This window comes from Barbus barbus (genome assembly GCF_936440315.1).
Source record: "Barbus barbus genome assembly, chromosome: 22".
Lineage (NCBI taxonomy): Eukaryota > Metazoa > Chordata > Actinopteri > Cypriniformes > Cyprinidae > Barbus > Barbus barbus.
This window is the reverse complement of record NC_136750.1, coordinates 30,337,673-30,364,737: the sequence shown is the minus strand read 5'-3', so window position 1 is coordinate 30,364,737 and position 27,065 is coordinate 30,337,673. Positions and strand designations below refer to the sequence as shown.

Genomic DNA, 27,065 nt, shown 5'->3' with positions numbered 1-27,065 from the left:
GTTAGTAATGATCTGAATATGAGCAGTCATTCATGAGAAGACCAGAGAAAGTTGAAGTGTTTGCTTTAATTTCACAAAACATTGTTAAATACAAATAATATTGTTCTTGCAACAAAATAAAAGTCAATAAGGTTATCGCATTATAAAGTCAGTAACTGATTTGCTGAGGCTACAAAGAAGAATTAGTGTTATTTGCATAGTGTTGAAGAAGATTGTCCACACACACACACACACACACCTCAAAGCAAATGCATATTTAAGGGCAGATAAAAATATTTTTGATTATACAATTTTAAATACAAAACATGTCATATCTCACCGCAGGCGTTTAACTAAAGGAACAACTCACATCAGTCTCACTTCATTTCAGTAACAATGTGTTATTGTTTGACAGTAACCGAATATCAGAGAGATCTAACAAAGCTTTAGTGCATCCAAAAACTTACTGAGAGAAAATATAATTAAAAAAAGTTAATAAACACTTTTCAAAAGAGTCCTACACACACACGTTTCTGACTATCAGTAACACTGTACTTCCCCAAACGCTGAGCATCATGGGTATTCTGTGTGTTTCAGATCCCACTTTCATCTTCAGTTCCTTTTCTGAATATTGAAATAATCAGCCGCTCTCTCGAGTGAAATGATGATTATAAAACACACGTCGTACGTCTGAGCGATGGCCACCGAATACATACATGCATCAATCTCACGAAACACTTCCAAACCATATCTCACCCCAAAATATTAATGTTGTGACTAAAGCAAATTAAGTAATATGTGTTTGTAAAATGTTTTTTCAGTCAGTTCAAAGGCAGCACAACAAATACTTCCATGACTTATAAATGATTGACAATTTAAATATCAGTATTTTCAAACATTACAGCAATGAGAATGAGATCTTTGGCATTACTATGCAAGCGTTTTTTAATTGAATAAAAAAAATAAAATAAAATAAAAAAAAAAAAGTTAACTTTTGTGACTTTTTCCCCCTCGCAATTCTGATATAAAGACATACAAACGTGTAATTCTGAAATTAAATAATAATAATAAAAAAAAAGTCTGAATTGTGAGGGGAAAAAAAATCTTTAAATAAGATTTAAAAAAACTTTTATTTATTTATTAAGTAATTATTTATTTTGTGGCAGAAACAAAGTTAACACCACCATAAAAAAATTAATAAATGAATAAACAGTTCCAAGTTTACATCTCACAATTCTGTTTTTGCGAAAGAAATGAAATAAAAGACCTCACAATTCAAACCATTTTTGTTCATATATCGCAATTCTGAAAATTGTGAAAAAACACTTCTGAAAAAAAAGTTTCAGAATTGTGAGATTAAAAAGTTGCTGTTATCTTTTGATGTTTTTATCCCAATGGCGGAAACAAGCTTCCATTTATTAACGAGAATTTAAGGGCTAAATAAACTTAAACACACAAAAAAAGTTGCAAAAACTGTGCAAAAAACTGGTGTAATGGTACTAAAATCTGCCTCACTTTTAAATATAACTACTCATTGATTTATTAAGATTTTGAGGTGATATATGGGCCGGTCTCGAGTGTTTTCATGCGATGCAGCAGAGATGTGAGTAAATCATGGCTCTGATTTACATGCAGCTCGAAACTGGAAGTGTTTGGGATTATTGGGAGACTGAGGTTTACATCATAAAGAAACAAAACCAGTCTGTGCTCCTAAAAACACTGTAAGAACGTTTGATCCATTCACACAGCATCAGCAGCTCTGGGGCTGGATCACTGCACGCAGCAGGAGGAGACGGCGGAGCAGCAGCAGACGGAGGAGCTCAGGGCTTTAGGAGGAATCAGGTCCAGATCCTCATCATCAGGGATCTCATCCAGGTGATATCCGTCCTTCAACAGCTGCCTGCTCAGGTCTGGATGCACCTGCCGAGAGACACGCTTATCACTCATATGAAAGGTGTTTGCTCACTTCATGAAAACAAACCTTGTGAAGTCCATCATGTTATGTGACTTGAATTTATAAAAATGACCCCGTTCAAAAGTTTACATCCCCTTGATTCTTAATACTGTGTCGTTTCCTGAATGTGTTTTTTGTTTAGCGATAGTTGTTCATGAATCCCTAGTTTGTCCTGAACAGTTAAACTGTCTGCTCTTCTTCAGAAAAATCCTTCAGGTCCCACAAATTCTTTGGTTTTCCAGCATTATTCTGTATTTGAACCCTTTCCAACAATGACTGTATGATTTTGAGATCCATCTTTCCACACTGAGGACAACTGAGGGACTCATGTGCAGCTATTACAGAAGATTCAAACACTCACTGATACTTCAGAAGGAAAAACCATGCATTAAGAGCCGGGGTGTGAAAACTTTTATTTTGTCTTCTGGGAAAGATGTAATTATCTTCTGTAGCCTCTGAAGGGCAGTACTAAATGAAAAAAAATATGATATTTAGGCAAAAAAGCGTTTGGTCTCGTTCTGTCTCGAGTATCTTGTCAGTGTCTGCGCTTGCTTGGCCATTTGTTGTGAAAAATAAGGTAAGTGTGTCCAGCTAAATTCAATTAGTATTTTGTTAGACGGTATAAAAAAGCTTAGTTTACCGCGGCAGCCGTCGTGTGAAGTCCTCCTCGTGTGAAGAATGAAGAGTGTAAAGACCATCGACTCTACCGTCTTTTAGGCACTCAAAGCGCTTTACATACAAGGGGGGAATCTCCTCATTCACCTGGATGATGCGACGGCAGCCATAGTGCGCCAGAACGCCCTCCACGCACCAGCTTATTGGTGGAGAGGAGACAGAGAGAAGAAGCCAATCAGTGTATGGGGATGATTAGGAGGCCATGATGGTCAGAGGCCAATGGGCACTTTTGGCCAGGATGCCGGGGTTACACCCCTACTCTTCTTCGAAGGACATCCTGGGATTTTTAATGAGGGTTTCACGTCTCATCCGAAGGATGGTGCTTTTGACAGTATAGTGTCCCTGTCACTATACTGGGGCGTTAGGACCCACACAGACCACAGGGTGAGCACCCCCTGCTGGCCTCACTAACACCTCCTCCAACAGCAACCTGGTTTCCCCAGGAGGTCTCCCATCCAGGTACTGACCAGCTCAACCCTGCTTAGCTTCAGTGGGCAACCAGTCTTGGGCTGCAGGGTGAAATCATCTCAGACTGGTTTCTTGAACATGACAATGAGTTGACTTTACTCAAATGGCCTCCACAGTCACCAGATCTCAATCCAATAGAGCACCTTTGGGATGTGCTGGAACGGGAGATTCACATCATGGATGTGCAGCCGACAAATCTGCAGCAACTGCGTGATGCTATCATGTTAATATGGACAAAATCTCTGAGGAATGTTTCCAACACCTTGTTGAATCTATGCCACGAAGAATTAAGGCAGTTCTGAAGGCAAAAGGGGGTCCAACCCGGAACTAGCAAGGTGCACCTAATAAAGTGGCCGGTGAGAGTATATGTATGTATGTATGTGTGTGTGTGTGTATATGTGTGTGTGTGTGTGTGTGTGTGTGTGTGGTTGTACATATACATATATATAGCTGTTGTTTTTTTGGTGTTTGAGTGTTATGTTAGAATCATTATTATACTCTTATACCTTTTGTTGTTTAATATTTTGAATTGTATTTAGCTTTATTTTTTGTTTTTCATTTAAATGTTAAGTTTTGAAATTATGTCATATGCATTTGTCATTTTTATTTAATTTCTTGATTTTTAAAATGTGTATAATAATATATATATATATATACACACACACGCATATATAATTGATTATTATTTGATTTGTATAGCCATATCTGCTTTAAAGGAAGATACTAATCAAAAACTTGCTAAAATTCAGCTTGAACAACAATTCTGAACAACTCAACCACTCTATAAAAGAGCTGTTGGGATAAAAACTGTAAGCGTTTTATAATTGATTATTAAATTGATCAGTGCATAATAATGCATATTCAAACCCTAAACATGAAGGCAACTAAGTACCCGTTTACCAAACAATTTAAAGGCATTAACTCACCTCTGCTGAGGAATATCCAGAGGAACAGTCCAGCTCTGCATCACTGATGAAATCAAACAATCAGCACACACTTCTGTCTCTAACCAAAATGATTCAAACAGAACATGTTTCTTCTTTCGACTGCAGAATCGTACCTGTCTGAATCCAGCGAGATGAGCGAATCCTCTCCTGTCTGACTCAGAGCCGCGTATCCCTTATTGAACTTCACACTGCAGAGAGAAGCAGAAGAGAATAAGAGCTCAGTGCTTGTCCTTTCCTCTTTTACAGTGGGTTTGTGTGCTTGAAGAGAAATAAAAGAAGGTTTGATGAGTGTGAGCTGTGAAACACACCCGCAGACTCACTTTAATCATTAATAACAGGCCAAACGAACCAATCGCTCTACTGTACCAGAGACACTCCGCCTGACCGATCAATGATATCAAATAACACACAATACACTGATTGTAGTTTTAATTCATCTGTGCATTCATGCAGCACAGCTACTTTAGAATCATATAATATAGTATTATAGAGTTTGTTAATATTTTGAATTATTTTATTTTTTAGATTTTGTGTTTTCATTTTAATTTTAAAACATTTTAGTAATTTTGTTGGCGATTTATTATATTTACTTAAAATAAACTAGAGCAGTCAAATGATTAATGGTGATTAATCGCATCCAAAATAAAAGTTTGTTTACATAATATGCGCGTATACGTGTATATTTATAATGAATATATAAATAGAAACACATGCAGTAAATATTTCAGAAAAATATGCTGTGTTTATATATTACATAACAAAACACATTGACTTTTTTCAGCTAGTTGCTATAGCAACATCTCATTTTCATTCATAGTTTAACTTGATTTACTAAATTAACTAAAACTGAAATAAGCTACTAATTAAATAGATATAGAATAAAAATAACAAAAACACAACAAACTCTTTCAAATTTTAACAAAAAAAAAACTAATTCAACATGAATAAAACCTATATTATTTAAATTATACTAAAATGCGTGATTTTTCATTTTTGTTCTTTTAACTTTTTTTTTTTTAGTATATACTGAGTTTTAGTTTGACTTATTTTAGTAAATGAAACTAAATGAAAACGACAATTCCTTGCAAGTTTAATTTTTTAAAATTTAATTTAAGTTTTATTTCAAGTCATGACATTTTTATGGTTTTATTTTAAGTTAATGAACATGATATGCATTTAATGCTTCTGTAAATTAAATTCACATTAATTGCACCGATTTAAAAAAAATGCATCCACTGCAAGTCACTTTAGATAAAAGCATCTGCCAAATGCATAAATGTAAAGATGTGAATATAAGTATGTTTTTAAGTTCCCTGAGACTCACGTCTTTGGTTTGTGTCGGGGCTGATGAAGCACAGGCCTCGCTGAGCCCAATCCTCTCTTCTGCAGAGCTCGTCTCGCTGTGTCTCTGTGCTTCTCTGCAAACACAGTCTCTATTTCACTATATGCAGGTTAAGATGTGATTTTCAAGCAAATGAGTGATGCAAACACGTCTCTCATACTCTCGGTACTTACGGAGCGTGGTGTGGAAAGAAGGAGTTTTGGACATGATATACGGCCCTCTCTTCTCCACCGCTAGTGTTTGCTCACTGTTTCCAGCACTCTATTGATTAAACATGTCAGTTCAACTGATTTCATTCATCAACATTGTGAGATGAGTGACAAATAAAGGGGCGATTTCATATCATAAGTTACTGCTATCATATTTTTCTCATAACAATTGCATTCTTAACCTGGTATACTGTCACACACACCATGTATTTGTATTGCATTTTATATTCTGTGCATAAACAAAATAAAAAATAAAATATAATAGTGGGTGTGATTGAATTATTATTTGACGTAGCATGCATGCTTTTTGGTGCATATAACAGGGTTCCTACACATTTTCCATTTCATAATTCCATACTTTTCCAGACTCAAATTTCCAAACCTCTCAGTAGATATTTACCATATTTAACATAAATGGTTCATATAGAACTATTTTCAGCTTTATATTTGGTATATAGTACAGTCTGTAAATATTTTTACTTTTCAGGGTTTTTTTCATTGATATTCTCGGAGTGATAGAAACATACAAGTGAACATACAGAGCCCCTATATAAAAAAACAACAACAACAAACAAAAAAAAAAACAGACTTTTGCATGCACACAAGAAACTTTTTTGAGAAACTATTTACACGTGCATGGGATTTTTTTTTTGCATGCTTAGACAATTTCTAGTTTTATATAACCCTTTTCCTTTGTGAATCACTGCCATCTTACTATGAATAAAACGAGAGCATGGATGCATATGAATTAATAGAGATCTACTTGCTCAAAATTGGGCTTTCCTTACGGTAATACTTCTAATATCAGAGCCTAATGTCCAACTTAGCCTTTGCAGTGGCGGAAAAACCATGACACGAAATGGGCTGATGGCATAATATGGCTTTATATGTCATATTTAATCAACCTATTTGCTAAGTTCAAGGGTTGATAAAAAAGACTTGTTTTGTAAAAAGTGTTCAAAATGTGGTTTAGGGCAGTATGTCATATTTCAAGGCCTTAGGTCTCTTTATCGCAGTCTTTGTGGAGGCCAAGAAATCACATGCAAAATGGGCTGACGGTGCAAGAGGTGGCTCAGTGTCAGAGGTGTAAAAAGTACTCAAAAGAAAGAAAGTACAGATACAATTAAAAGTGCAATTATCTGGCCAAAAACATACTTGAGTAAAAGTAAAAAAGTAGAACTTTAAAATGTACTCAAGTATTAAAAAATATTAGAAGTACAGATATTCAGAAGTATGGTTATAGGGAGGAAACGAAACAAAATGCAATGGGACAGGTCAAACACGTATATCCAGAGCAACAACAACAATTAAAATACAGCACAGCGGAACACAGGAGGGAAAATACAGGGAAAGGGATTAAAAGGAAACTCATCCGCTAGTGTTTGCTTAATTAATGAGCAAATCAGGTAATTATTAAGATTTTAAAAAAAAATCATTAACAGTTTTAATTGATACTCAACGTGTCATATAATAACATATTATAAATACAACTTACATCACTAAACATGAATTACAATTAATGTAACATACAATGTTTATTTAAACACTTTTGGAGATTTTTATTTAATTAAAAAAATATTCCCAGAAAAATATTAATTGTATTTAAATCCTCATCACTGATTTTATTTGCACTCAATCTTGTGCATTCAGCTAATATATCACACAGCTATCGAAACACAACAAATAACGATTAAACTTTTTTTGAGAAAATACAACCTCAATATGCTTCCTCAGATTTGATGGTGAACTTTTGAAGCCAGACATTTATCTGATGAAAGTCATAACTGAAGTAGAAATGTGTGCTTGATGCGTTAAAACAATGATCATTGGTTCTCACATCAGGCATTCACCATATTTAATGTGCATAAGATCAAATAAAAATGTACTTTTCAGGATGAAATTTAATTGTATTTCAGAAATGTAATCAAGTAAAAGTACAAGTAGCCAGTTTAAATTGTACTTGAATAAAGTACAAATCCCCCAAAATAACACTTAAGTACAGTAATCAAGTAAAATGGAATATTCACTGGATTATTACAATTAATAGCTAAATGAATGTTTGGAAATGTAAACTGATATTTCCTACTGACACACTACAGCAGAAGATAGAAATAACTGACTTAAAACCCGTTCTGAGCTCCTGAAAATACTAGTGCTCTAATCATTGTAAACAGGGCCAAAAATCTGGAAATGCTAAAATATTGTTTCCATACTTTTCCAAACTGCGTAGAAGCCAATTTCCTTGTTAGTGCTTATTTAGCTACTAAACTTGAATTCTGATTCTGATATCATATCGTCAAAATGACTTCAATACTCGTATAGTTTGAAATCTATATAAATGCTCATTCAGAGACACAAACACACTGTTCAACAATAAGATTTGACTGACATCTCCACAAAACACAGATGACGGGACACAAACTCGAGTTTTCCGACAGGATATTTCCCTTCCTGAATACATGATCTTCATTTAAACGAGTGATGTATGTTTTATGATTATTAATGGAGTTTATTAACACAACAGACGGAGATAAATCACCTTCCCCGCGGCTGAAGACTCTCTCTCGGACAGAAGAGTGCGCTGCTCTCGGCTCTCCATCGTGTGGCTCATGTCGGTGTTTCAGAATGAGAGTTTAAATGAGAAATCATGTCTTAAATCACACTGTCGATGCTCATGATAACAGAGTTTCAAAACACTGCTGTAAACAGAGATTCTTCTTCGCCTGATGTCACTTTCAGCGCATTCTGCGCGCTGCTGCCGCTCTCAGGCGCTCCGGCGCCACTGCAGCCTTAAATTAAACTACTAACTATGCACAGAACCAGTTATTAGTGTCAGTGAGATACCAGTGAAATATATATACACTGAACAAAATTATAAACGCAACACTTTTGTTTTTGCCCCCGTTTTTCATGAGCTGAACCCAAAGATCTAAGACTTTTTCTATGTACACAAAAGGCCTATTTCTCTCAAATATTGTTCACAAATCTGTCTAAATCTGTGTTAGTGAGCACTTCTCCTTTGCCGAGAGAAACCATCCACCTCACAGGTGTGGCATATCAAGATGCTGATTAGACAGCATGATTATTGCACAGGTGTGCCTTAGGCTGGACACAATAAAAGGCCACTCTAAAATGTGCAGTTTTATCACACAGCACAATGCCACAGATGTCACAAGTTTTGAGGGAGCGTGCAATTGGCATTCTGACTGCAGGAATGTCCACCAGAGCTGTTGCCCGTGAATTGAATGTTCATTTCTCTACCATAAGCCGTCTCCAAAGGCGTTTCAGAGAATATGGCAGTATATCTAACCAACCATTTTAATTTCAGTTTTAGTTATTTTATTACACCAAGTTTTATGGGAAACTGATCTAAATTAAGTGAGTCTGTTTAAAACAAGAACAAATATCTGCCAGCTGGTTTACAAAAATCAACTTAAGTAAAAAAAAAACTTGATTTAGTTTGAGTTTGTTTGCAAAAACAGGTAACTCAGTTTTTTTAAATATTCAAAAATCATGTTTTTTATTGTGTTAGTTAACTGTATTTTTTTTTTTTGTTATTTTGTACCTAATCAAAATAACCCAACTGCAGTTCGATTGAGATGAATTGGAATGCACAATTATTATATATATATATACACACACACACACACACACAGTATATGCAGTGCATGCAACATTTAATGCCATGACTTCATGAATTTAAGACTTTCTGCTCTAGTTTAAGCCATTTTTAGGCCTTTATTTGTGGAATGGTAAATTAATATTTTGCAAGACCTGCAGAAACCCTGCAAAATGAATATTTCTAATGGTGATGGGACTGTTTTCTTTTTTTTTTTCGGCTTACATTTTTAGCATTTTAATGTGTCAAAAAATTTAATTCAGTTCATGGTTGCAATCATCAGAAAAACAGTGATCTGTTATAATGTCTTTGAGATACAAACCTCAGTGTCAGTGTTCATCTCATCTCATCATCCAAACACAAACGAAAACACAAACTCATTCAGTATTGCTTGGTTTATTAGGCCCATTATTTTTTATAAAGGACGGGATGGAGTTTGACTTCCTGAATATCGTACAGTGAGCAGAGAGGTAGAAAACCCCATTGAATTCACAAAAACCCTGAAACACAAACAGAGACAGATCATTATACGGGGCAAAACTTCATGAATAAAAAATAGGTATTAAAAATGAGTGATGCTTAAGAAACTATTCCTGCTATTAATGCATTTTTGCATTTAAAAGTATCTGTAAAATGACAAGGAACCAACTTGTTTGTTAGCTGCTTTGAGGAATCAGACTTTGTCGATGCCCAGCTCTTCTGGAGTGGAGATGCCCAGCTCCTGCAGCGTGGGTCTGAGCTCCTGGATCACATATGGGTAGATCTCCTTATGAGGACCAGACTTATCCTGAGAAATAACAGAGCGTGTGCAGCATGTTAATGACCAAACTCACAAATAATTAACCTTCTGCCCAGTGGATTAGACCGAGCTGTAATTGAGCATGAACGACCTTTACAGTGTGAATGAAGATTAGCCTTCAGTAATAATACAGCAGAAACACTGCGGCCAGTTCAGACACATCAGGACCTGTGATTTCACTTCTTATCTTTTTAATTAATGAATGGTCTGTAATACTTCATAGATCAATAAAGGCATTAAACTTTATGAATTAATTAAAAGGAATAGTTCACCCAAAAATGAAAATTTGCTGAAAATGTGTTCACCTTCAGGCCATTCAAGATATAGATGAGTTTGTTTCTTCATCAGGTTTGGACAAATGTGTCTCTGCAGTGAATGGGTGCCGTCAGAATGAGAGTCCAAACAGCTGATAAAAACATCACAATAATCCACACCACTCCAGTCCATCAGTTAACATCTGGAGAAGACAAAAGCTGAAACACATCCAGCATTAAGACGCTTTTAACTACATACCAAGTCTATAATAACGCTTCCTCCAGTGAAAAAGTGCATCTTCTGTTGTCTCTCACATCAAAATATTTAGAGCTGTTTTGTCTTGTAAACGGTGCTTGATCTGTGCAGATTTCTCTCCTGATTCAGACCAGAACACTTTTCACTGGAGGAAGCATTATTATAGGCTTGGAATGTAGTTAAAAGCGTCTTAATGCTGGATTTGTTTCAGCTTTTGTCTTCTCCAGATGTTAACTGATGGACTGGAGTGGTGTGGATTATTGTGATGTTTTTATCAGCTGTTTGGACTCTCATTCTGACGGCACCCATTCACTGCAGAGCATCCATTGCTGAGACACTGATGCAGAGACACATTTCTACAAACCCGATGAAGAAACACACTCATCCTGATCTCAGATGACCTGAGGATCACTCAAATTTTCCCATTTAATTTTTGGGCGAACTGCTCATTTAAAATGAAAGCATAAACTCTTTTCTAGCTGTTTCTCTCACTCTGATGGCCTCTAGGATGCGGACCGCACTGGCCAGATCATCCAATCTCCTGCATGCACGCAGAGCCGAGTCCAGGATCTTTGGTTCTGGAACGAGGTCGTATCCAATCAGAGTGTTCATACCTGGAGAGAAAGAAAAGAAAAATCACAAACATATTCATGAACACATCTGTGTTCAACATTGCTAATAATCAGAAATGTTTGTTGAGCAGTAAATCAGTATATTAGAATGATTTCTGAAGATCATGTGACACTGAAGACTGGAGTAATGATGCTGAAAATACAGCTGCAGATCACAGAAATAAATGACAGTTTAACACATATTCACATAGAAAACAGATATTTGTAATTGTAATGATATTTGACTGTTTCTACTGTGCTGTCACCTTTGCGCAGCTCCCAGGCGTCCAGGTCTGGTTTGCTGAAGTATGTCACCCAGCGGGAGTCAAACTCCTCATCTGTCTCCACTTTAGCATGAGAGTAACACCTGACAGCCAGAGGAGCTGAGAAACAAGAGGAAAACACATCCAGACTGAAACACCTGCTATAATATAAACTACTGTCACTGCTGTAGGCCTAGATATAAATAATAACACAAGAGTCAAGTGTTAATGAGAGTCTAGTGTATGATGTGGGTCATTAGAAGGGCAAACACATACACACAGACACACACAAGCGCACAATAATCATCCAAACCTCTTTAACCAACTAACTTAGTTAGTGATCTGTCAGACGCGACGCGATCTCAGGAAATCAATGGAAGGTCATCGACATTCTCCGACTGGCGCAGGCTTCTGTGATCAGATGAAGCTTCGTGAAGCTCGCTCGTGTTTGTGTGTGTTTCTGTACCTGTGAAGGCGGCTCGTGTTCGGGTCAGAGTCCCGATCCCGCGCAGAACCGCCGCTGAAATCATCCTGCTGCCGCTGTGATCGCCGAGGAACCGAAACTGCGGTCCAAACAGGACACGGCGCGCACTGATGACGCAAGACGCATAGCGGGATGACGCAGGAGGAAGAGGGCGGGTTTTTTCTTTTCTTTTCTTTTTTTCTTTTATTGTTTGAAAGAACATACAGTAAACAACAGTAAGAAAAATATTAATACAATTCAAGAAGTCCAAATAGCAGCATTAAAAAACATAAACAAAATAACGTAATTAGAACTTTAAGAAAGCAATATAAATACATAAATAAAATACAATACAAGGGACTTAATCATTAAAAAAAAAAAGATTTAAAAGATTTCATTTAAAAGATTACATAGTTGAAGGGCTTTCTATGACGCATGAGTTTTAAGGATTTAAGGATTGAAGAAGACCATTAAATCTTTGTGGAAAAGTAAGAAAGTGTGTGTGTGTGTGTGTGTGTGTGTGTGTGCATGTTTATGTGGTTTATGAGGACACAAATTTGTATAATGACATGGGTATGACTTCTCAGACTTGTTCTTCCAGGGCTAGATGGCAGCAGAAGCTCAGAAACGCGCTGGAGCCTCGGGGAGTGACGTCATCACGCAGGCGCAGAAACGAGCAGCACTTTTATATTAGAAAAAAAAAAATATATATATATAAGCACTTTTACATTAGACTACAGTCCTATCAGTTTCCAGCAGCTGAATAGCCCTCACTTTACTTCTGTAATCCTCTTGATAGCCTAATTAAACACTTTCAAATCAATCATGAGAGATGCATATTAATAGGGTATTTGAATAGAACATTTCTACATTACATATAGTGCATTATCTACAGTAAGACCACAGTCATATAAACCACCAAAACAATTAATTAATTAATATTTTTTTTTACCTAGTTGACAAGGCAAAATGTCTCATTTTCATTGTACTAATTAAACTAACTAAAATGCAAATGAATAACAACTGCATATTTACAAAAATAATAAAGATTACAAGAGCACACAACAAAAGTACTAAAACCTGTAACTAAAATTTAATTAAATATAATAAGATAAGATAAAACGAATAAACACTTTGTGCATATTAGTTATCGTTAACTACTACTTAAACAATACAAAAAATCATTACTTCAAATAAAATAAGTGTTTTTATAGGCAAAAAGTCTTATTTTCGTTTCATTTACTTGTAATATAATGTAAATAAATAAAAAACTAAAAGTAAAATAAAAATTAATAACAAAAACTTTATAAATGTATAAATGACAAAAGCACAACACAAATACTAAAACATCAACTAAAATGAAAATAAAAAATGCAAAAATAAAAACAAATTCAACATTATTTTAGATAACACTAAAAATAAAGGTGCTTGAAAGGTTCTTCACAACGATGCCATAGAAGAACCATTCAGTCAAAGAACCATCTCTTTCTTACCTTTTTATAATCTGAACAACCTTCTTTTACCACAAAGAAGCTTTTGTGAAACAGAAAGGTTCTTCAGATGTTAAAGATTCCTTATGGAACCATTTAGACAAAAAGGTTCTTCTATGGCATCGTGAAGCACCTTTATTTTTAAGAGTGCAGATCTCAGTGATTATTAAAATAACTGCACATGAAATCCAAATGGATTATTTTTGTCTTCATAATCTTTGATGTAATAACTTGTTCTGCCCCTGAAACGACTTTCTTCTTTAGCTGACATCATCAATCCCCCTTCATTCAGAGACACTTTCATAAGCTTGAGGCCTTAAAGGTTAGGTCTGAGATATAATTGCACAATGCTTTGAAACATTTAAATCATTTGCTGGAGTGAAAACACGCAGGTTTGCAAATGTTCATCAGAATATTTGAACTCGTGTGAGAAAATAAGATTCCTCAAACACATCTCGTGCTCTCTTCATTGTGCAGAATGATTTTAGGTCATTAGCGCTTTCAAATATTCCTACAATTATCTCTGATTTCCTCCTGTTTCTACTGTGTCCTGCCTCTCAGGCATTAATCAGAGCTTGTTTGATGTGTGTAATCCGCTAATATTGTTCAGTACGTAAACTCTGCCAGGCTTTTATTCAGCGGACATTATCGTGTCTCACAGCTTTGACTCCAGCACTGCAATTACACCCTCAACTGCTCCCATTAATTCAACACGCAGGCATTTCTGAGAGGAAAACGGCTCTCTCTGCATGAGCTGTCAGACGATTCTGATCCGGGTCCAGCTAATGTCTGGAGAAGACACAAGCCAGACTGGTCTGGGAACAGCAAAGCAGGCCATTTATGACACAATATTCATGAGGCGTTCTTTGCAAATTATTAGAAAAATCATTTAAATTTAGAGAAATACATTTGGAAACAGTTTTAACTGATCCTTTAAAATTGCAATTGTCTATCAACATGAATGCGCCTTGCAGAAAATGTAGGTGTTTGTAATGAGGCTGAGGCTGAGGCTGTGTTAGAATCCATTTGCAGAAGTTTAATGAGGAACCATTCAACAATCCAAATTGTGAGGCAAAAATCAAAGTCGTGGTCACAGGCAAAGAAGTCAAAATCACAGTATTCAGTCCAATCAGCAAACAAACAAGAGAGTAATCCAAAAGGCAAAAATCCAGAGAAACAGGCAATAAATCATACACGTAGCAAACAAAACAAGACAATGGAAACGCTCGGTAAGCTACCCATGATCTCTCCTCAGGTCCATAGCCCTCCTAGTCCACCAGATATTGGAGCTGACCCCCTCGATGTCTTGAGTCCAGCAACTCATTCACCTTGTATGCTGGTAATCCATCTATATCCAGCGGTGGCGGTGGCTCTTGGTTCTCAGCATTGGGGTCAGCATCCGGGTGGACCGGTTTGAGGAGCGAGACATGTGAAGGAGGGAGAGATCCGGTAATTAGTAGGAAGCTCAAGCTGGTACGTGACCTCATTAACTTGTTTAATTATTTTAAATGGGCCAACATACCTGGGGCTGAGCTTCCTGCTCGGTAGCCACAGTTTGAGGTCCCTCGTAGAAAGCCAGACCCGTTGTCCTGGTTGGTAGGGAGGGTGTGGGCGACGGCGTCTGTTGGCCTGAAACTCTTGTGTTCTGACGGCTCTCTGTAGACGGACATGGGCACTGTCCCACACCCTCTCACTGCACCTGATCAAGTCATCGACTGCTGGCACTGATGAGGGTTCACCTGACCACGGGAACAAGGGGGGTTGATAACCCAAGATGCATTGGAAAGGGGTCATGCCAGTGGAGGAATGAGTTAGGGAGTTTTGAGCATACTCAGCCCATGGAAGGAATTCTGCCCATCGGTTCTGTTCATGACTACAATAAGTTCTGAGATACCTGCCGATCTCCTGGTTCAATCTTTCCACTTGGCCATTTGACTGTGGATGGTATCCTGATTTGAGGCTTACATTGATGTCTAATTGCTTGCAGAAGGCTCTCCAAACCTGAGAGGTAAATTGGGTTCCTTTGTCAGAGACAATATCCTCAGGTAAACCATAGACTCTGAACACATGGTGGAATAGGGCTTGAGCTGTTTCCATGGCTGTGGGGAAACTTTTGAGAGGGATCAAGCGACAGGCTTTAGAGAAGTGATCAATGATAGTTGATGATAGATACTAGTATGGTGGTGAGACCATTGGAGAGTGGCAGGTCTGTGACAAAGTCTATGGACAAGTGAGACCAAGGACGCTGAGGAATTGGTAACGGTTGGAGGAGACCAGAAGGTAGTTCCTTGGGGGTCTTGGATTGAGCGCAAGTTTGGCAGGACTTGACATAGGTTACCACATCTTTGGTCATCGATGGCCACCAGAAGGAGTTCTGTAATAGACAGAGAGTGCGTGAAATTCCAGGATGTCCTGAGCTCAGAGATGTGTGAACCCATTGCATGACTCAGAGACGTAAACCTTGAGGCACAAAGTGTTTATTTGGGGGACAGTTGTCTGGTGGTGGTTCTTGCTGATGGGCTTGTTGGATCTCTTCCATAATGTCCCAGGTTACTGGAGCAATGATAGCAGATGGTGGAAGAATAGATTCAGATGTGACATTGTCTGTTGTACGATCATGACATCTGGATAGAGCATCAGCCTTACTGTTCTTGCTGCCAGGTCTGTAGGTGACGGTAAACTGGAAACGGGTGAAGACTAACGACCAACGGGCTTGACGTGGATTCAAGCGTTTGGCACTCTTGATGTATTCTAGATTTTTATGGTCAGTGATAACTTGGAACGGATGGACTGCTACCTCAAGCCAATGCCTCCACTCTTCTATCGCTGCCTTCATTGATAAAAGTTCTTTATTGCCTACATCAGTTGCGCTCAGCCGAAGTCAATTTTCTTGAGAAGAATGCGCAAGGGTAGAGTTTACCTGATTGACCATGACACTGTGAAAGAACGGCTCCAATCCCTCAATCAGACGCATCTACTTCTAACACGAAGGGAAGGTTAGGATCAGGATGTTTGAGAATCAGGGCTGTGGTAAAACTGTTCTTGAGTTTGGTGAAGGCTTGGGTAGCTTCTTCAGTCCATTTGAGTTTTGATGGTTTGCCTTTTAACAGTGACGTTAGGTGGGATGCAATCAGACTGTAGTTACGAATGAAGCGTCTGTAGAAGTTTGCAAAGCCGAGAAATCTCTGAAGTTCTTTTACTGTAGTGGTCAGTCTGTGACTGCGTTGACCTTGGAGTCATCCATCTCGACACCTTGATGACTGATGTTGTACCCAAGGAAGGACATTTGTTTGACATGAAACTCACATTTCTTGGCCTTGATATATAGCTGGTTATCTAGCAGGCGGGAGAGTACAGTCTTGACGTTGGATATGTTCAGGTTCAGACTTGGAGTAAATTAAGATGTCATCAATGTATGCCACTACACACTGCTTCAGTAGATCTCTGAAGATTTCATTGATGAAAGACTGGAAGACTGCTGGGGCGTTAGCAAGTCCATATGTTATGATCAGGTACTCAGTGCCCCCTAGTGCTGAGAAAGGCAGTCTTCCATTCATCACCCTCACGAATTCGGATCAGGTTGTATGCGCTTCTGAGGTCAAGCTTAATATAGATCCTGGCCTCACGTAGTTGTTCCAGTGCTGAAGGAACCAATGGAAGGGGGTAGCGGAACTTGACAGTCACGTTATTTAAACCTCTGTAATCTATGCACGGCCGTAAGCCTCCATCTTTCTTTTCCACAAAGAAAAATCCTGCGGCAGCTGGTGAAGTGGAGGAACGGATAAATCCAGAGTTCATGGCTTGTTCTATGTACTCTTCCATGGCTTGAGTCTCGTTGCGTGACAGAGGGTAGACTTTGCTTTTAGGAGGCATGGCATTGGGTAACAAGTCAATAGGCTGAGGCTGTGTTAGAATCCATTTGCAGAAGTTTAATGAGGAACCATTCAACAATCCAAATCGTGAGGCAAAAATCAAAGTCGTGGTCACAGGCAAAGAAGTCAAAATCACAGTATTCAGTCCAATCAGCAAACAAACAAGAGAGTAATCCAAAAGGCAAAAATCCAGAGAAACAGGCAATAAATCATACATGTAGCAAATAAAACAAGACGATGGAAACGCTCGGTAAGGCAGTGAAACTGGCAATACTTCACAAGGTCTGGTTGGCCTGGTCATGCTAAAATGGCTACCAAACAGGAAGTGATCACAGAAGCAGCAGAGGGAGTGGTACCAGTCAGTACTCAGGTGACGGCTCCCTCTGCTGGCGTGGCGTTACAGTGTTCTTACTGATGTCTTACATTTTATAAGGACAGTGGTTTAATCCACAAAAGGAACTTCTAAAGATTTGTTTAAAGAAAAATACAGTGTCTTCTCTGTGCCACAGAAACCTTTCACTATATCTTTGGATGATGTCTGTAAAATTCTATTTAAAACTATCCCAGCTAAGAGGAAACGTTCTCAGAATGTTCTGGAAAGGTTCTCTCAACGTTATGACAGAACATTTCGTTCAAGGTTATGTGGTCATTAATAATGTTCTCAAAATGTTATTCATACATTGTTCACAGAATGTTTTTTTTAATAAAAAGTTTTAGTTGGAAATTTGTGTAACATTTTTAAAAATGTATCTACTTGTTTTAGAACGTTCAGTCAACATTCAAAAGTAACATTTCCATAACGTTTGCAAAAGAATGTTTCTTTAACCTTTGCATTACCAAAACCTGGATGTTTTGAACGTTCAGAGAACTTTCAGAAATAAAGTTTTAATAATGTAATTTCAGTTCATCAGAGATCAGGATGAGTGTGTTTCTTCATCAGGTTTGTAGAAATGTGTCTCTGCATCAATGTCTCAGCAATGGATGCTCTGCAGTGAATGGGTGCCGTCAGAATGAGAGTCCAAACAGCTGATAAAAACATCACAATAATCCACACCACTCCAGTCCATCAGTTAACATCTGGAGAAGACAAAAGCTGAAACACATCCAGCATTAAGACGTATCCATAATAACGCTTCCTGTTGTCTCTCACATCAAAATCCAGTCACATATTTGTTTAGAGCTGTTTTGGCTTGTAAATGCTGCTTGGTGCAGATTTCTCTCCTGATTCAGACCAGAACACTTTTTCACTGGAGGAAACGTTATGGATTATGGACTCGTATTATAACTCACCTACATCTTAGATGGCCTGAGGATGACTACATTTTCAGGGTTTTTTCATTTTTTGGTAAACTACTCCTTTAATATCCTTGTCAGATTATATGGTGAATGGCAACAGTTGCTACAGTCTGATTGGTCAGTTGTCAGAGGCGGGGCTTCATGGATCAATGGTGAGAGAAACACTGCATTCCTCTTGTTCCATTTCTTTTGCACTGACTATTATATAAAATGAAAGTGGTTTGCATAATTTCCAGAACATCCTTTTTGTGGACATTCATGGCTTTGCCGTCCATTCATTTCCTCTGAATGCATTATCAATCTTCGTGTTATTTTCCGACAGATCTGGTTTGTGTAGGCTGAAGTCCGTCCGGCGTGGAAAGAACGGGGCCTGCGGCGCTCCGGCACAGACTGGGAACATCAGCCTAGTAAATATTCAATTTAAAGGATTCCCAGATAAGAGTGTCTGAAAAACGGAGGCAGCGGCCATTCTTCTTGATAAGAAAAGACGCCACCATCTGCAGGGAGAGAGATAGTGAACTCCTACAACAAACCAGAGCCCTCGACCACAGACAGACGGAGAGAGAGAAGCTGCTCACAGAGAACAGTTCTTACAGCTTCTGGAAATTCAAAAAAGACATTTATTTTCACCTGAGAAAGGCTGTAGACAGAATTGAACTTGACAGGCCAGTTCACAAATACTAAAAAGCACTCTTTCTTTTTCATCCTCATTTTTTTTCTCTACGGAGGGAAATGATTGAAATTCTGTCATCATTAACTCACCTGCATGTTGTTTCAAAATAGGAAAATAAATTCTTAATCAGCATTTTTGTCTTTTGTCATGTCTGTGTTTCCTGTAAACATTCTTAAAATGTTACTTCTGTAAACTGTAATGTTAAAATCTTTACATTCTTAAGATGCTACTTCTGGAAACTGTGGCTTTTAAAATTGTTACATTCTCAAGTTGTTTCTTCTGCAAACCATTAAGTTTTTAAAAAGTTACATTCTTAAAACATTACTTTTGGAAATTGTTACATTTTAAATGGTCAGATTCTTAAAACACATTACTTCTGTAATTTTTTAAATCGTTACATTCTTTGGACGTTACTTCTAAAATACTACTTTCTTAGGAAGTTAATTCTGGAAACAGCTACTTTTAAAATAGTTACATGTTTAGGTAAAACTTTATTTTAAGGTGTCCTTGTTACACATGTTATACTTACTATTATAATAACAATAAATTATGCATAAGTACACGCAAGAAACCCTAAACCAAATTAACCTACATGTAGTTAATTAATATTCCTCAGTACTTAAATGTATAGTTACACTGTAACAAGGACACCTTAAAATAAAATATAACCCATATTTAAGACATTGCTTCTGCAAATTTACTTTTAAAATCGTTACATTCTTAAGACATTTCTTCTGGAAACTGCTACTTTTAAAATCATACCATTCTTAGGACAGTACTTGTGGAAAATGTTATTTAAAAAAAAAAAAAAACATTGTTACATTATTAAGACATTACTTCTGAAAAATGCTACTTTTAAAATCATTAGATTCTTAAGAAGTTACTTCAAGAAACTGATACTTTTAATATCGTTACATTCTTAGGATGTTATATTAGGATGTTACTTCTGGAAACTGTTACTTTTAAAATCGATACTTTTTCTAAATCCTTTTTAAAGCTGCATGAACATTCTGCTTATAGGTCATGGGTTGAGCTCCCAAGGAATGCATGAACCGATCAATTGTGCATCTTGAATGCTACGTTAATGTAAGTCACTTTGGCCAAATGCATCAGTATAAATGCAAATAATCACAGAGCGTCTGTGTGTTTTAAATAAGCAGCATTTACACAGTGACCTGTTCAAGCAGTAACGTCTGATTGGGGTCAGGGATTGATCGTCTCTTTATCTCTCTCTCTCTCTGCTCGTGTGCTGCTTCACTCCCATCTGCATTTCTGCACTCAGAAGGGAATTATAAACGGCTGCCAGAGGCTTCAGGTCGACGTAGTATTTACAGTGCAGTGTGTGTGTGTGTGTGTGTGTGTGTGTGTGTGTGTGTGTGTGTGCAGGTGAGCGCTGCTGACTGAGAGATAAGACGCTCTGTGATAACACGCTCCATCTGTGACCCTCCAGAGTTTGTTGAATTTACGTGGAGCTGTTGCTGGAATGAGTCGGGGTGATCATCCTTTACTCAGCTGGAAAAAAGAGGATAATGATGTGCCAATCACTGATGGGAGGATTGGGGAAGACTGACAAACAAAAGGTTTTTAAAGGAAAAATTCTGTCATTTTTCACTCACCATAAATGTTTTTTTTTTTCTTCATTCAGTTACAATTGCAAAAGTAAACAGTATTTGGCATCGGTGATTGACGGGGATTTCCAAAGGCCAGTTCAAAAATAATTACACTTGTTTGGGCTTCTTGACTCCACTATGTGACCATCTACAGTATATTTTAACATACTGTATTTTAGGCCTTTTAATAATGTCTATGATTTTGTTCTGTTCTGCAACATAGAAATTCCATCATAATGTGTGATTCTATATTAATTCAACATAAGTTTTAAATGATGAAATATGATGCATTTCTATATTGATTAATTGGAATTAATCAGAATATTGATAATTAATTGGAAAAGTGGCCTGAAAATTGACTGATGATACTTCCAACTGATTTTATTTAAATGAAAGATTCAAAACAAAGGAAGAGGATATAAATAACAACTACTACTAATACAAATAACATTCTTAAAGAATTACATTTGCTCTCAATTCTAAATATATGTTAATAGTCATGCTTTTATGATGCTTGAATGGTTCTTTTACAGACTTTTTACTGAAAAAAATATTTTATTATTTAGAATTTTTGTCTTGTTTTCCAGAACAAATATCTAAACAATGTATTTACTTGAGAAGGAAAATTTCTTATGATATTAAGTGAAAAATCTTCGTTTTAGTGAAAAATGTATCAAAATTTGATACAGAAAAATGATCTTGTTTTCCCTTTGAATTAAGTTATTTTTTATGGCCCAACTGACTGATATTTTTCTTGTTTTAAGCACTTAGTTTTTATCATTTTCACTATACAACTTAAAATCTTAAGTATTTTTCTTCTCAAGTAAATGTACAGTGTCGTAATTTAAGATATTTGTACTGAAAAGCAGGACAAAACATAATTTTTTGCTTTGTATTTAAAATCTTTGTTCCGCAAATGAAAGTAACTGCACAAGCAAACAATGACAGAATTGTGATTTTTGACTGAAATTTAACTCCTCTATAAAGACCCGAGAGGACGACAGAAAGATTCAAATCAGTGCTGCTTTTTATCATTCAGAAAGTCCATTTGCGGAGCCGATCAGCACAATTAGATTGCACAGGCTGTTTTGTGCACACATATTAAAAGCACGTCTGAGACATTTTGATAAATTGAAAGCATTAAGTGGTTTTCAGCCCTCAGAGATTTTCATTACGATCAAGAGAAACGTCCTGAGGTTAGACAGAGAGAAACGCACAGACTCAGCCACGGCTGGAGGATTGGGAGCAGACGAGCCTCATGAACATCATAACGCCGCTTACAGTGATGAATGCTGCTGCTGGGAAAATGATAGAGACACAATCTGTGATCTCTTCTGGAGAAAACACTAGATTGGGATTTTGATGAAGTGACTCTGTCAAAAGCACTCAGTGTGTGTGAGAGTTGTTCATCACACACACACACACACACACACACACACACACACACACTTGTCACTGCATTCTTCACTCACATGGACCTTTTGAGGAGAGATCTGAAAATATGGCATCTTGACTTCACTATGTGAGCTCCTCTAATTTAACATACTGTATTTTTGACCATTTAAGGATCATGTGAATAAATGCCTATGATTTTATTCTGTGGTGCAACATAGAAATGTCATCATAATATAAATATAAAAAAATAAAAAATTATATATTATTATCTGTACTGCGTTAAGCTATCCAAGACTTGTAATAGCACTTGCACGTTATTGCTCTTTTATTGGTTTAGATTTCTTCTTATGTCTTCATTTGTAAGTCGCTTTAAAAGCGTCTGCTAAATGACTAAATAAATAAATAAATATGTGATTCTACTGATGCATTATGAAATTTGATGCATTTTCAACAGAACACTGAGAGCTGATTTAAAAAGTGGCCAGAAAATGCTGCAATTAATTTGATTTAAATGCAAGATTCAAAACAAGGAAGTGGCTATAAATAATAATGGAAAATAAACAATAAAAATAATAATCTTAAATAATTACATTTGGTCCCAAACTTAAATATATTATATTATTATTATGACTCACTTTTATGATTCTTTAATGGTTCTTTACAACATTTTTTCCCCGGATGCATTGTATTCTTGTTTTCCAGTACAAATATCTAAACATTCTTACATTAAGATGCATTTACTTGAGAAGGAAACTTATGACGTGAGATATTAAGCCTTATTTTGTGATAAAAACAAGACCATTTGGCCAAACAACATTTAAGAGTAACGTCAATAAATGTCTATTTATTTGTTCTGTGGTGCAACATAGAAATGCCATCATAATCTGTGATCCAACATGACTTCATTATTAGATTTTAATTATGAAATATGATGCATTTTAATCAGAATATTAAGAATTGATTGGAAAAGTTGCCAGAAAATTGACTGATGGTGCTCTTTCACATGCTGCAATTTATTTTATTTCAATGAAAGATTCAAAACAAGGAAGCGGATATAAATATTAAACTATACAAATAATAAATGTAAATAAATAGATTCGGTCCCAAACCTAAATATATGTTACTAATCATGCTGTTATGACACTTTAATGGTCCTTTAATGCTTTTTTGCCTTTTTCAAAGATTCATTTACAGTATAAAAGTGTTGAATGAAGATGACATTGCAAAAAAGTATTTTATTATTCTTGTTTTCCAGTACAAATACCGAAACATTCTTAAATAAAGATGCATTTACAGTACTTTAGAAGGACAATTACATGAGATATTAAGTCTTGTTTTGTGAAAACTCAAGACCTTTTTGGCCAAACATTTAAGAATCATGTCAATAAATGTTTGTTTTGTGGTGCAATTGAGAATTGATTGGAAAAGTTGCCAGGAATCTGACTGACGGCACTATTATGCATGCTGTAATTGATTTTAATGAAAGATTTCAAAACACAGATGTGAATAAGTCACTTTCATGTTGACTTAAAAAAAATGATATTCCCATTTTTAAAGCGTCCATGAGGACCACAGACGTCTGAGTGATGTTTACTGAAAATGCTCTGTCTGTCTCAAAACGTTTTTCTACTTCTTAAGATGGAAATTGCTTTTTTTCCCCACAAACATTCTGCCAGACTAGATGTTTGCTTTTCCAGAAGATTATTCATCTCAGAGATGCAATCGAGCATTATGATGGTCACATTATGTAATCGAGAAAAAGAAGCGGCGTGCAGGTTAGTTCAGTCTGCAGGTAGAAGCTTATCAGGGTAAATGTAATTAAATCAACTGTCCCTCAAATAAATCCCTCAAAAGACATTTATCAGGATCCGGCGCTGTAATACGATGTGCAGCTCTATTGGAACAGAACGTTTTGTCCGGATGAAAGCGCTTGAACTCGTCACAGGAAAGTTGCACACGGTGGCACTTTCTGTGCGGTTAAAACCACAGAAAGCATGAGGAGCAAAGGCTTTATTTGCACAGAAGCTGCACACTGAAGCTCTGAAGAACTGTCAGTCTGCTTGAGCTGCATGCTGCGTTTGGTTTTGCTGAGGTAAGAAATAATACAATGAAAACAGAAAAACACTCCTATCTCAAACTGCATCTTAACAAGGTTTTTACCGGCTCTCTAATAAAACAACACATCTTTCCAGAAGCATAAGACATTATGTGAAATCATCTGACTTCGACATCCATCTGAGATGTTTGCATGCATCTAGATCAGTTCTACATGTTTCCAAGGAGAAAGAGATTGGTCTCGGGGAACCAGTAACATCAGTAGTTGTATATATAATATGCATGAATTGATTGCTTTAAATTTGACCTGTTATGTTGTTTAAATTACATTCTTGCATTTGGCATGAGCTTTTATCCATATTTTACATCCTTTTTGTATTGGTTCATGTATTCCCTGGAAATGCATGTCTGATTATATCAAAGCCACTGAATTAAATTAGTGATGTTGCATGCTCAAAATCAAGATTTAAACTCAAATCAAGACTGATGTGCATGTTTATTTGTGGGTTGGTTATGAGCTGGGTCAGCTTTCAAACTCCACCTTAACATGATCCTTATCGGCTTTCTAATAAAACATCTTTCCAGCACCTCGAGCCATTATGAAGCATCTGATATCATCTCCATCTCACTTGCATGTCCATGTGAGATGTCTGCATGGATCTGGACCGGTTTCCACCAAAGAATGTGGTTCTGGGTCAGAAAATTGGCTCTACACTAAAACCAGTAGTTTTAGACATAAATACAAATATTTTTGCTCATCGTATTTTTAAATAATGTTTAAATTGCACTTTAAATTACATTTAAGCATTTAGCAAACCAACAGCGTTCCTGTTTTTTAATCAGTTCATGTATTTCCAGGGAATGCTCGTCTGATTATATCTAAGAATTGAATTGCATGCTCAAAACCTGGATTTAAACTCCTAAATCAAGACTGTGATGTGCATGTTTATTTGTGGGTTGGTTATGAGCTGGGTCAGCTTTCAAACTCCATCTTAACATGATCTTTATCAGCTCTCTAATAAAACAACACAGCATCTTTCCAGCAGAACAACCTGTTATGAAGCATCTGAAATCATCTCCATCTGACTTTGAAGCCCGTCTGAAATGTTTGCATGGAACTAGGCTGCGTTTCCCAAAAGCATCGTAAGCCTAAGTTGATTGTAGCTCCATTGGTTTCAATGGGTCTACGATATACTTAAGCTTATGATGCTTTTGGGAAACACAGCCTTAGACCGGTTTCCACCAAAGAATGTGATTCTGGGTCAGAAAGTTGGCTCCACATTAAAGCCTGAACCACACTAAACCAGTAGTTTTAGTCATAAATACAAATTCTTTTACTAGCCGTATTTTTAAATAATGTTTAAATTGCACTTATGTGCATTTAGCAAATGTATGCATTTTTCCAACTGCATTCCAGTTAGTGCATTTCCAGGGAATGCTCGTCTGATTGTATTTAAGAATTAAATTGCATGCTCAAAACCTGGATTTAAACTCCTAAATCAAGACTGTGATGTGCATGTTTATTTGTGGGTTGGTTATGAGCTGGGTCAGCTTTCAAACTCCGCCTTAAACAACACAGCATCTTTCCAGCAGAACGACCTGTTATGAAGCATCTGAGATCATCTCCATTTCACTTTGATGTCCATCTGAGATGTTTGCATGGATCGGACCGGTTTCAACCAAAGAATGTGGTTCTGGGTCAGAAAACTGGCTCCACTCTAAAACCAGTAGTTACAGTAGTTAAAACCAGTACATAAATACAAATACTTTTGCTCATCGTATTTTTAAATGTTTAAATTGCACTTTAAATTACATTTATGCATTCCCGTTTTTTAATCAGTTCATGCATTTCCAGAGAACTCTCATCTGATTATATCTAATAATTAAATTGCATGCTCAAAACCTGGATTTAAACTCTTAAATCAAGACTGCAAGTGATGTACATGTGTATTTGTAAGTTGGTTATGAACTAATATGTTCTTATCGTTCAGCTTTCAAGTCAGTCAGGCTGTTTCTAAGAGAATTTCGGTGCAAACAATCATCTTTAATGATCCTCAGAGACAGACTCTCTTCGCCTGTGGCTCGGTCAGAGTCTCAGACGAGTCTACAGATCGTTTCTCCACCGTCTGCGAAGCTTCTCCTCCGTTCCTCTCGTCCCACAAGCCGTTCTCCGGAGGCTGGTAGCCCGGTTCCAGCGGGTCCAGCAGGTCTTTGGAGAGCAGGATGCTGATGGACGGAAGCGTCCGGTGGACGGTCACCTCTGAATCACCTCCCTCTTGGCTCTCCCAGACCTCTCGTAGACCCTTGTACTGCAGTTTGGTCATCTGATGGAGGCCGCCGAGCTTTCGTTTCATGATCTCGGCGCACGTGATGGTTTTGGTCACGGCCCGTCCGGACCCGGTGAACACGACCTGCCTCAGTCCGGTTTGACCGGCGTCGTTCTGCATGCGTGCCATTGCGAAACCCATGAGATTGCGAATCTTGCTGCCTTCCTTCACCCTCATTTCCAGCACACCTGCCGGCAGGCCGGGGAACGGACACGTGCTTTCCTCTTCCATTCGACACACTTTCTTAAACCCGCCTGTTTGAGTCTGTTTAAGCAAAGGCGACGAGGCGGAGACGTTTGCAGTCTGACCCGAAACGGACAGACGGGCGTCCGGATCGATGCTGAGCTCCATAGGTAGTGATTTTAAATCATCTTAAACGCTCAAATTGCATGCAATTCCCCAAAATCATCTGTGATTAGTGTCCTGGACTTGGATTTATAAACAGACAAAATGAACAGAAAAACGTCTTGCATGACATGCATGTGAATTACCCACGTGTCCTTTTAAA

The 27,065-nt window shown here is 37.2% G+C and overlaps 3 protein-coding genes across 3 annotated transcripts; all 3 read right to left on the bottom strand.

Annotated features, from left to right (window-relative positions):
- Positions 1 to 46: 46 nt before the first annotated feature.
- On the bottom strand, positions 47 to 8,318 carry fam219b (family with sequence similarity 219 member B). The gene is made up of 6 exons (XM_079446655.1): positions 8,114 to 8,318; positions 5,539 to 5,626; positions 5,348 to 5,441; positions 4,137 to 4,211; positions 4,003 to 4,045; positions 47 to 1,899 (listed from the first exon to the last, which is right to left on the bottom strand). The coding sequence occupies exons 1-6, from the start codon at positions 8,183 to 8,185 to the stop codon at positions 1,750 to 1,752; spliced, it is 522 nt and encodes a 173-aa protein (XP_079302781.1). The 5' UTR covers positions 8,186 to 8,318; the 3' UTR covers positions 47 to 1,749.
- Positions 8,319 to 9,291: 973 nt separating this feature from the next.
- cox5ab (cytochrome c oxidase subunit 5Ab) lies at positions 9,292 to 11,971 on the bottom strand. Its single transcript, XM_079446557.1, has 5 exons — positions 11,843 to 11,971; positions 11,380 to 11,496; positions 10,995 to 11,116; positions 9,843 to 9,980; positions 9,292 to 9,693 (listed from the first exon to the last, which is right to left on the bottom strand). The coding sequence occupies exons 1-4, from the start codon at positions 11,904 to 11,906 to the stop codon at positions 9,867 to 9,869; spliced, it is 417 nt and encodes a 138-aa protein (XP_079302683.1). The 5' UTR covers positions 11,907 to 11,971; the 3' UTR covers positions 9,292 to 9,693; positions 9,843 to 9,866.
- Positions 11,972 to 26,284: 14,313 nt separating this feature from the next.
- LOC306888038 (ribonuclease P protein subunit p25-like) lies at positions 26,285 to 26,824 on the bottom strand (the record flags this gene model as incomplete). Its single annotated transcript, XM_079446135.1, has 1 exon — positions 26,285 to 26,824. Exon 1 carries the CDS (start codon positions 26,786 to 26,788, stop codon positions 26,285 to 26,287), a length of 504 nt encoding a protein of 167 aa, XP_079302261.1. The 5' UTR covers positions 26,789 to 26,824.
- Positions 26,825 to 27,065: the final 241 nt, after the last annotated feature.